This window comes from Triticum dicoccoides, chromosome 3B (assembly GCF_002162155.2).
Source record: "Triticum dicoccoides isolate Atlit2015 ecotype Zavitan chromosome 3B, WEW_v2.0, whole genome shotgun sequence".
NCBI lineage: Eukaryota > Viridiplantae > Streptophyta > Magnoliopsida > Poales > Poaceae > Triticum > Triticum dicoccoides.
In genome coordinates, this window is record NC_041385.1 from 677,827,527 (window position 1) to 677,838,352 (window position 10,826).

Below are 10,826 nucleotides of genomic sequence, written 5' to 3' on the forward strand. Positions count from 1 at the left end.
GACTCGAATTTCTGTTGGTGTCGTTCTCGTCTCTTAGCTAGTGTCCGAGGCTTGCTGATTGGCGCTTCGTTTTCCTTGAACCTACCTCACCTACCGTGGTTGAAACGGAGGGGCCATTTCAAAGGTTCAGAAAAATCGACCGCCCTGCTCCGTTCGTTCCCAGTTGGTTTTGCACGAAGGAGAGGAACAACAGTTTCAGGTCTGCACTACTCTCTCGACCGGCATTCTAGTGCCGGTGACTCAGCGTGCTTGCGATTCCTCGTCGACGCGCGGGCACGGGGGCGCGGCACGTCGGCACGGGCACGGTCGAGCCGGAGACCGGGCTGGAGCTGCGCGACGCGGCCGTTGCTTTCAGTTTCAGCCAGTGGATGGCAGCGTCCACCAGACCACCACCGATGCCGTCCGCCGCAGCCTCGCGCGATCCACAGGATAGAAGATTCCGGCTGCCTCCCCCGGCGCGCGGGTGGGACTGGACGGGACGGGCCCCGTCGGGTTTTGTCCCCGTGTAGTGTAAAATCCGTCGCTGTCGCGCTCACCAAGCACACGGGCGTGCAAGTGCGAATCCCGAGACGCAATGAAGCGCCACCGCTATATATACACCGGCGCGGCGCATCAGACGGAGCAGGCTTCAAAGCAACAAAAGCTAGAGGCGCCCGCGCCTCCTCCCTGCGTGGCCGCTCTCTCCTGCTCCGTCTCTCTCGCTCCACTCACTACTTAGCCCAGAGCTCGCCCGTCGTTGCGCTCTCTCTCTCTCTCTCTCTCTCTCTCTCTCTCTCTCTCTCTTCTCCTTTGGCACTCTGCTACCTCGATCCAGGAAAAGAAATTCCGCGTCTCCTGCCCTCCTGTAGCTGGTGCGTTCCTTCATTTCCCCCTGCCTGCCTTTTGTGTGCGTTCACATTTCTCCATTTGCTACGCAGATAAGTTTTGCATATAGGAACTAGGATTGATTGAGTACCCATATATGTACTTTACTGCTTTGCAGTTTTGATGTTAAAACTTCGTAATGATAGAGGGGCTGCATATGCATCAATTGATGCACGGGCAGGGCGTTTTCCTTCCTTCTAGACAAGAAATATTGTAAGGCTGGTCATAATGGGGAGTAACATATACTAGTATCATGCATATGATACTAGTGTATGATACTATATCTATAGTGCATAATAACATAAAGTAGTATCATAGATGGTCTTATTTATTGACATGCATGACACATAGTAGCATAACATTTATTATGTTACAGTATCTACCTATGTTACTAAGGCCATGCTTGGATCCAAGGGACTATTTTTAGTCTGACTAAAACTAGTCTCTTTTAGAGGCTAAAGTTCCAATCACCCCTGACTAAAGAGAGGCTAGCACTAGTCTTGAGACTAAAAAAATTTAGTCAGGGGAACCCTACTAAAATGTGGATTAGTTCTCTCTCTCCTCATTTAACTCCTCTCTTTTAACACATGCGAGGTCGGGATTGGAGGGTTTGGAGGATAGTAAATGCTCATTAACTCATTTTAGTCTATTTAGTATTTGTATCCAAGCATGAGTGAGGCTAGCAAGTTTTAGTTATGGGACTAAAATGTATCCAAGCACCCTCTAATACCCTCTCTCTCTTCTTTAATTGACTGCCACATAAGCATGTTTGCGAGTCCCAAGTACATGATACTAGTTATGTTACCCTTACTATGGCCCAGCCTTATACTCTCTCGGTCTCAAAATAAGTGTCGTTGATTTAGTACAAAGCGACACTTATTTTGGGACGAAAGAAGTAAAAAGTATGCACCCACACACATATATAGCCCAGTGATAAAGCAATATGTACAAGGTCCCACGTTGAACGCTTCATGGTTCTAACCCGTGACGGAGCTAGAGGGTGGACCTGAAATTTTTCAATAGCCCTTGTATCATAGAAAATGATTTAAAATTTTAAAATAAATATATTTATATGAACATTTTCATTGTTGGCCCACCCTAGCCCATTAGGCTAGATCCACCACTTGTTCTAGCCAGCACTACTAGGAGTGATTCTCAAAAAAAAAAAAAAAACTAGTAGTACTATAAGTATGGACCCATGTATGTATCTCAATTTAATCATAATAATGCTGTATTGCTTTTTGGTGCATTTCTTGATTCATATCATGTACTCTGATTAATTTTCCTGGGAAGCGGTAATCCTCCACATGGACATTTTTCGGGGGTGAGAAACACATGGCCATATTGTTAATTATCGTAGAATAGCTCTTCTGAACAAAGAGAAGTAGAGAACAATGGAGAAATATTGCTGCGACTGGTTAGGGGTATTGGACAGAGGAATCAGCATTCCATACGCATGGTTCATGTCGCTGACAGTGACCTGTTAGTGTACATCAGTACTTGACAAAACATAGGTTAGCTCCATGCCAAGATGATGCATGCAGAAAGCGTGGAACTTCGCCCGTTTGGAGATCATGTAGTAGAGTCTCGCCGTGCACCCTGCACCGTTCGATCGTGTGTGGTCGGCAACGATCTGCTGTTGATCCAACTGCAGGCACCAGAACTCGCATTTCGCCGTCGTGTGACGCAATACTAGACAACGGCCATAAGTTTTTTTTCCTTTCTTTTTTGACCGAAGAAAATGGTCACATGTGACAACGGTAATAAGGACCTTTGTTCTGCTCCAGGAATCGAATTGTTCTGTGCGACCACTTGCTGAATGAGTCGAATGTCGACATGAAGTATGAACACATCCAAGATCCGGTTCTAGTTATCCGAGGTCGAGAGGCTGGGAAAAGATTGGGTATATCCAATTAATGTACCTGCTAAAATATCTGCATAAGTTTATGTATAAATCTGCAGTGCTTAGAAACTTAGAAGAGAGTTTGGTATTCAGAGAGTACATTTCTGTTGCTGAAGAATTAGAGCATGAGAAGACTGATATTTGCTAGGACCCTAGTCTAACAAGAACTATCTCTTTAGTAGCTTGGTCCCCACGATTGTTCGGTACAATGATTTAATTGTCTTGGAAGTCTTTTCACACTTCAATTTCCATCAACTGCAATAAAAGTACGAATACAACTATGGTGATAGCCAACTGCAAACTGCTTTCGTTCGTTTCTGGAATTTAAGCAGTGTCTACTTTTGTGGAAATATCATCTAGGCATTTATATTTTCATCAGATGCAGTAATGGGCCCAAACTAATTTTAGGATCCCTTATTTTTAGGTACACAGTATGTCAACCTCACCTCTTCAGATATATTTCTGGTGACTAATTTTTAGGATCCCTTATTTTCAGGTACACAGGATGTCAACCTCACCTCTTCAGATATATGTCTGGTGCATTCTCCTATTTGCCATTGTTGGAATATCCACATCTTTACCTCTGGAAAAAGATGCACTCCTCGACATAAAAATTCATTTGGAGGATCCACAAAATTACCTGAGCAACTGGGATGAATCTCACTCACCGTGCCAGTTTCACGGTGTAACGTGTGATGAAATTTCTGGTGTGGTCACAGGAGTATCACTCTCAAATGCCTCGCTGTCAGGCACAATATCACCATCATTTTCTGTTCTCCACCAGTTGCGTACTTTGGACCTCAGTGCAAATTCCATCTCAGGCACTATCCCTGCTGCACTGACCAACTGCACAAATTTGCAAGTTCTTAATTTGTCAGTGAACAGCTTGACAGGCCAATTGCCTGATCTTTCATCATTGCTCAAACTGCAAGTTCTTGATTTATCAACAAATAGTTTTTCTGGTGCATTCCCTGTGTGGATCAGCAAATTGTCAGGCCTAACTGAATTAGGCCTAGGAGAGAACCGTTTCGATGAAGGTGGTGTTCCTGAAAGCATTGGACTCCTGAAGAACCTGACATGGCTATTCTTGGGGCAGTGCAACCTTAGAGGAGAGATACCAGCTTCAGTTTTTCACTTGGAGTCACTTGGGACCCTGGACTTCTCGCGCAATCAGATGACCGGTGTGTTCCCGAAGGCGATATCCAACTTGCGCAACCTGTGGAAGATTGAGCTCTACCAAAACAATCTGACCGGTGAAATTCCTCCTGAGCTTGCACACCTGACATTGTTGTCTGAATTTGATGTGTCTCATAATCAACTTACTGGTGTACTGCCCAAGGAAATTGCTAGCCTGAAGAATCTTAAGATCTTCCATATCTACAGGAACAACTTCTATGGTGAGCTTCCTGAAGGACTGTGGAACTGGGAGTTTCTTGAGTCATTTTCAACTTATGAAAATCAATTCTCAGGAAACTTTCCTGCCAACCTTGGCAGATTCTCACCACTCAATACAATTGACATATCAGCGAACTATTTTACCGGTGAATTTCCAAAGTTCCTGTGTCAAAGCGACAAGCTGCAGTTCTTACTGGCTTTGAGCAACAACTTCTCAGGTGAATTCCCCAGCTCTTACTCTTCTTGCAAGACTCTAGAGAGGTTTAGAGTAAGTCAAAATCAGTTCAGTGGGAGCATTCCTCATGGCATATGGGGATTGCCTAATGCTGTGATCATTGACGTTGCTGACAATGGATTTATTGGAGGAATATCTTCCGATATAGGCATTTCAGCCACCCTAACCCAGCTGCTTGTTCAGAACAACAATTTCTCTAGTGAACTTCCAATGGAGCTGGGAAATCTCTCTCAGCTGAAGAAGCTGGTTGCTTCCAACAACAGATTCTCTGGCCAAGTCCCTGCACAGATTGGTAACCTGAAGCAATTGTCATACCTGCATTTGGAGCAGAATGCACTGGAAGGGTCAATACCACCAGAAATTGGTTTGTGCAACAGCCTAGTTGACCTTGATCTTGCAGAGAATTCTTTGTCTGGCAAAATTCCTGACACAGTTGGCTCCCTTTTGATGCTGGATTCACTCAATCTATCCCACAACATGATCTCTGGTGAAATCCCTGATGCATTGCAGTCACTGAGGCCAACCTATGTTGATTTCTCTCACAACAATTTGTCTGGACCAATCCCCCCACAGCTCCTGATGATTGCCGGAGATGATGCATTCTCTGAAAACTCTGACCTATGTGTCACTGACACTTCAGAAGGGTGGAGGCAATCTGGCACCAGTTTACGCCCTTGCCAATGGATTGACAACCACCATAGCTTCTCACGGAGGCAGCTTTTTGCTGTGCTGATCATGGTGACCTCTTTGGTTGTTCTCTTATCTGGATTGGCATGTCTGAGGTATGAAAATAACAGGCTTGAGGATTTCAACAGAAAGCAAGACACCGAGAGTGGTGATAACAGTGACTCAAAGTGGATTGTCGAGTCCTTCCATGTGCGAGGGCTCAATCCATCAGCTGCTTTGCCGGTACCCGTTGTTACATAGCTCGCTGTAAGTTTGAGACATCCTGTCACTTACATTGACTTATCTTTACATCTTTTTTGTAGTTACTAATGCTGTAACGGTTTAGCATTTAGTCTTCTGTGTAAGTACTGTAGAAAATATTTTGCCAGTGCTACCCAAACTCAGCTACTCTATTATTCATCTTGTCCTGTCCTGGTAAATAACGCCGTCTAATGAAGCGAATAACTAACTATTTAATTTGACTATTAAAGCAGTATAATTGATGTAGTATCTGTCACTTGATATCAATATCTGTTAAATGGATGCAGTTTGTCTTTTAAGTTCTCCATAATGTCCTTACACGTTTTGGTATCAAGTCATTAAAGTAGACCTATCCATGTATATTTGAGTAGTAACATTAACAAGTGAAATATTACTTACTCTTTAGATGCATATAAATACACCTTAAAGATAGCAGTCTGAAGATTCAAGTCTTACATCAGCTTATCTCTGAACTGCAGAGCTTCCATATTCTCTAAAGGCGAGAGAAAAGAGTGACATGAGCTCTAATGTTGCGCCGTCAGAGTTTCTTAGTGGACGTAGCCGGACAGACTACCAGTTTGAAGGTGAACTGGAAACTGTGTCCGGGGTTTGATCACATAACTTCAGCGGCTTGATCTAAAAGCCGGCAGCTATGCATCAGAAGATATAATAAAGGTCTTGAACATTGCCATCGTCTGAATTACTCGAGCCCCTTCTGAGCGACCGGCGATGAGAGAGGTTGTGAAAATGCTTATTGACATTGATTCTACTTCCGTATTCGGAGGGCAAAGAACAAGAATAATAAGTAAAAGCAGGTTACCTTTTCTTTGTAAGATGCCACCATCAACAAGATGAGGACCTTTACACTCAGAATAGCAACAACACTCTGAAGTAGGAGATTAGAATGTACTACTAGTGAGCTGGAAGCAAGTAACTAGCAGGCTGTTAATAATAATCTGGAGGTGTAGTAGCCTCTGGTAGCCTCATAGGTCTTGTTTCTGCAGCAGTTTCTGTATAAATTCAGTCATATAGCTTGCAGTTTCTGTAAAAATGTTAGATGATAATTTACTGTACTACTGTTAGATAATGATGAAACATAGCAGCGTAGTCCAAATTCGACTACTTTGAATGGGCTCGATTTGATCAAAAGCAGCATGTCCACACAGTACTTCCTATTTCACATGTTAGTCATTCTTGCAAGTTTATTTAGAGAGGTAGTAGAAACAGGCCAATGGGTCATTACAGCCGATCCAGCTAAGCTGTTAGCTCCAAATCTTCGCGGAACTGATCGGATATCACATCCCGATACGTGGACATCAGAGAAAAATGATACGATACAGTACAGAGACTCAGCCTACAGATTCAACCGCTATTCTACAAAGTCTTGTACATCCTCTAGCTGACAGTTTTGAAAGGGGTGGAGACCTTGAGGCTATCCACGATGTCACTCACAGAGCCTATCCCCACTGCCACTGAGATCATCAGGCAGACCATGCTCAAACCTTGCAGGAGATACCACTTCGTCCCCTTGGTGATCTTCCCCTGGGCAATGTGCATGCTTATGGGGAAGTACACAGTTAGTGGCCAGAAGCTGAACGCGCCGAGGAGCCCTAGCACCGCGTTGAAGAATGGTATCATCATTGCCACCACTGTTGTTGCAATAACTATGACGGTCCGTAAGACGAGCTTGTAGGGCGCGACGGTCACCGAGCCTCGTTGCATGAGCGGGATGCTAACGGTGTATGCACTGCTGATGAACTTGGTGTCTGGCCACCTGGAGACAATCCACCTCTCTGCTGTAGCGAATATGGGCTGTGCAGAAAGAAGTCCACATAACCCCCTAGTGTTTCACAAACCGGCTAATTTACCCCCTGAAGTGCAAAACCGGGTATTTAACCCCCTGCCTTTCTCAAAACCATGTGAATCATCCCCTAGACCTGATTAGAGTGGTTTTGGCAGGTGGTTTTGTCCTTTCGGACCTGCACCCAACTGCACCTGGCCTTGTCCATCCTCAGCTGCACGCCTGCACCACGCCGGCGTCGTGTGCAGCGCCTGGATGCCGACATCACCATGTAGCTTGCTGGTCCATTCTTTCAACTCTGTCAGCTTCTTGATGGTGAACTGCATCATCTCCGGGTTGCCGTGCAGCCTACACGACGCCACCAGAGTGTCACACATCGAAAGCCATCGCTTCAATCAGGCGGAGAGTGCATCATCGAAGCTGCAGCTCTGACCCATCGCCGATCTGAGAATACTGCTAGGACTCCCAGGAGCGTTGACTCATCCGGCTTGCCGCTGTCCAAGCACATCTAACTGAATTCCTCCCCATGATGTGTGTACCCGTGTATATCAGCGAGTTCAAGGACGTCAAACGCGAGCATCACCTTTGTCCTCCCTCACCACCAGGCTGCCAAAATCACCTATGTGTTCACAAATATGAGTCATGCATGTTACCATGGCGTCCTCGGTTCCTCGCTGGGCTCGAGGCCAGTCAGGCCCTCGCTCGTGATCAAGACTCGTCTCCCAGCTCGGCAGGCTGGTGCTCGTCACCGGCACGAACATGCCGGAGCTGCCGCAGAGCGAGGTTGAGGAGATTTCGGCAGAGTGACTCTCCTCCATCCCGGACAGCGCCGTCATGTTTTCCACCTTCAGGAGCAAGATGTGTGTCCCGGCCGCCTGCACAACTCCATAAGGGCAGAGACTTCAAGGTGAAGGTCGAGAAGTGCATGACTCCGGGGTTCGAGGAGAGGATGAATGGGAGGGATGTGGTGCACCTATACCACATCCTACGAAAAATCAAAGCGTGCGGTGCTTAGTGAACCACGCCGGACGAGCTCCATCATGCTAGGGCTCCTTGTCGGCTGCTGTAAACTGTTTGATGTTGTACAGCGAGTATGGAGTACCTCAACGTCGAGCTGTTCGCGGGGGACCTCGATGTCGGGGTGAAACTGGCACGCCGGCACCAAGGATGGTTTAGGTGAGAGGATGTGAACGATGCCGTATACACGTGATTGCAGGCAGATGGGATAGGGAAGAAAGAACTCTGCCGACCTGGCCCCTTGCAACGTTGCTACGTCAGCAAACCACCTCACAAAACCACTATAATCAGGTTTAGGGGGTAATTCACATTGTTTTGAGAAAGACAGGGGGTTAAGTACCCGGTTTTAAACTTCAGGGGGTAAATTAGCCGGTTTGTGAAACCCTGGGGGGTGATGTGGACTTCTTTCGGGCTGTGCATAGACCTGCATTGAGGAAAACATTTTAGTTCAAGCTGTCGAACAGTTCAGCTGCAAGGCTCACTTCAAGCAGTTCAGCTTTTCAAATTTATGGGATATGCAGATTCTCAATTTATGATTGAGATGTACTGACCTGATACGCCCCAATCAGGTGGAGGATGAGGCACATGTTGGCGATGTCGACGAGCCAGAATGGCCCTAATCCGGGGGCCGTCAGGATGTTGCCGGGAGCATCTGAACCAAATGCGGCATATCCGGCGCAGCCAACAGAGATGTAGAATATGGTGGTGGCTCCAATTCCATACATTGCTGCCTTCTTCATGGTCTTGTGCTCAGATGGTGGGGACTTCAGCGTATCCTGAAAACAAGCAAGAAGTTACTGACAAGATCACTGCCACTTGGAGTAATATTCTGAAACAAAAATCCTTCCTAATTGACGTGTCATTCAATTCAGAGTTCTGAACAAACATATCACTTCTGGAAGTTAAGAGTATCTGAATCATCATCATCCATGCCTACCTGGATCTCAATCAGCACTTCTGCGAAAGTGTAGGCAAAGGCAATGTTCCCAAGGGCAAGGAGCACGTCCCACGTCTTTTTGCTGGACGACGCCGCAGTGGCGCCTGCGATCCTGCCGTCCGGTCGGAGGCCGTGCGACGCCCACTCCGTCACCGAGAGCGCGAGCCCGATGAACGAGTAGGCGAACGACATGACCGCCGCGACGACCGAGAGCCACGTGATGTGCTCCAGGCCGGGGAACTGGGACAGCACCACCTGGACCACGGTGAAGGCCAGCATGAGCACGGTCCCCGGCGCGTCGCAGCGCGCGCCCTGGCCGTTCTCGTGCACGCAGTCCGACCTCCTGATCGCACTTCGCAGGCAGAGCACACAAAGAGAAAAAGAAAAACAGGATTCAGCATGTCCCTGAATGATAATAAATTTGTCATAGTTTGATTCGTGATGAGGAGGTGGACTGAATTTTGGTTGTTAGTTTGATGATACTCACACCATGCTGATGGTCGCGGTGATGGTGTAGCCGACCATGGTGCCCCACAGGTTCCCGTACTGGGCGATCCCGCACATGAAGACCTCTCTGGGACCTGGGGAAAAGTTTCAGGCATTGGGTTGAGAACCTTCTGGTGCGCGTGTGGAGGAACAGAGAGAGGGGGAGGGGTTGGCTGGCGGGGGCCGAACGTACTGAGGTAGGATCGGACGGCGTCGGTGTAGGTGTGGTTCCGGGCGCCGGTGACGGGGTCGGGCGCGCGGTAGGCGTTGGCGAGCAGCGTGGAGGTGTAGTAGGTGACGCACGCGAAGCCCACCAGCGCGAGCGGGCCGGCCACCCATCCCAGCTGCGCCACGCTCCACGCTAGCGCCAGCACGCCGGAGCCGATCACCGCCGTCACAATGTGCGCCGTCGCCGTCCATACCGTCCCTGCAACGAACAAGAAAAAAAGACCGCCGCCGCCGCCGGGGCCGATAAATCCAGTCCCCAGGAGGAATAGTCGTGTACGCTAAAGCCGTTAAACAAACGCCCCTATAAACCAGGCAAAAAAAAATCGAGAGGAGGGGCAGCGCACCTTTGCGCTCGTGCTCGCCCGTCTCGACGTCCTCTGCTGCTGCGGCGGCGGCGGCGTCGGCGGCGGCGTGCTTGTCCATCTTCTCGCCGCGTGGCGTGGCGTGAGGGGGTGGGAGTCAGAGGGGCGGATGCGGTAATGAACCCACCAGGACGGGGGTTTGGTCGGTACGTATTTATAGGGACTCCGAGCAGAGTTGGGGCTTTAAACCGGCGCTCTCATGATAGGGTCGGCACTCTGACCTGTAAAACACCGGCATTCCAGGTTCAGCGCCGTCGGACTACATTGGGCAGGGTTCGGATCCAATGCCCCGACTCATTAAACCCAAAACCTCGAAAGTGCACGCGCACTAAATGGAGAGAAGGAGCGGCCGAAGCAGAGCCGCTCGATCTCGTCCCGATCGACGGCGCGGGGTGTCCAGGTGTCCCCTGGTCGGGTGGTGGAGCCGCCCCGCTCTGACCCGCGCGTGGACCGGTCGCCTGGTCCGATTGCGCCGCGCGCGCGCGAGATAAACCTCCCCTGGGACCCACATGTCATAGAGGATTAGTCAGTTCCCCAGCGTATTAGTCGTTGTGCGTAGTGGTCGGCGGTTTCGAATTTCGTGTCATTACCCCGTCCATCCGCCACCTATCGCGGCCCATTCCCCCTCTTTCCCCCTTGCTTTCGCCGTTGGTTGGTGCTCGGAGGCGGTT

The 10,826-nt window shown here is 48.5% G+C and overlaps 2 protein-coding genes across 3 annotated transcripts; one reads left to right on the forward strand and one right to left on the reverse strand.

The window, feature by feature from the left end:
• The first annotated feature begins 637 nt into the window (after positions 1–637).
• LOC119277797 (receptor protein-tyrosine kinase CEPR2-like) lies at positions 638–6,453 on the forward strand. 2 transcript variants are annotated; one of them, XM_037559121.1, is made up of 4 exons: positions 638–851; positions 2,652–2,767; positions 3,264–5,330; positions 5,804–6,453. In XM_037559121.1, the coding sequence occupies exon 3, from the start codon at positions 3,273–3,275 to the stop codon at positions 5,322–5,324; it is 2,052 nt and encodes a 683-aa protein (XP_037415018.1). In that variant the 5' UTR covers positions 638–851; positions 2,652–2,767; positions 3,264–3,272; the 3' UTR covers positions 5,325–5,330; positions 5,804–6,453. The 2 variants fall into 2 exon arrangements, with proteins under 2 accessions (XP_037415018.1, XP_037415017.1); XM_037559120.1 differs by lacking the exon at positions 2,652–2,767.
• Positions 6,454–6,481: 28 nt separating this feature from the next.
• LOC119277798 (amino acid permease 6-like) lies at positions 6,482–10,273 on the reverse strand. The gene is made up of 6 exons (XM_037559122.1): positions 10,138–10,273; positions 9,759–9,992; positions 9,567–9,660; positions 9,080–9,431; positions 8,691–8,918; positions 6,482–7,145 (listed from the first exon to the last, which is right to left on the reverse strand). The coding sequence occupies exons 1-6, from the start codon at positions 10,214–10,216 to the stop codon at positions 6,720–6,722; spliced, it is 1,413 nt and encodes a 470-aa protein (XP_037415019.1). The 5' UTR covers positions 10,217–10,273; the 3' UTR covers positions 6,482–6,719.
• Between the last annotated feature and the right edge of the window lie 553 nt (positions 10,274–10,826).

Excerpts from the sequence above, each read along its gene's own strand:
- LOC119277797 (XM_037559121.1), top strand. The coding sequence starts at position 3,273 with ATGTCAACCTCACCTCTTCAGATATATGTCTGGTGCATTCTCCTATTT.
- LOC119277798 (XM_037559122.1), bottom strand. The coding sequence starts at position 10,216 with ATGGACAAGCACGCCGCCGCCGACGCCGCCGCCGCCGCAGCAGCAGAG. Across the intron at positions 9,993-10,137 it reads GGGCGAGCACGAGCGCAAAG|GGACGGTATGGACGGCGACG; the intron begins GTGCGCTGCCCC and ends TGTTCGTTGCAG. Across the intron at positions 9,432-9,566 it reads ACCGCGACCATCAGCATGGT|TGCGATCAGGAGGTCGGACT; the intron begins GTGAGTATCATC and ends CTGCCTGCGAAG.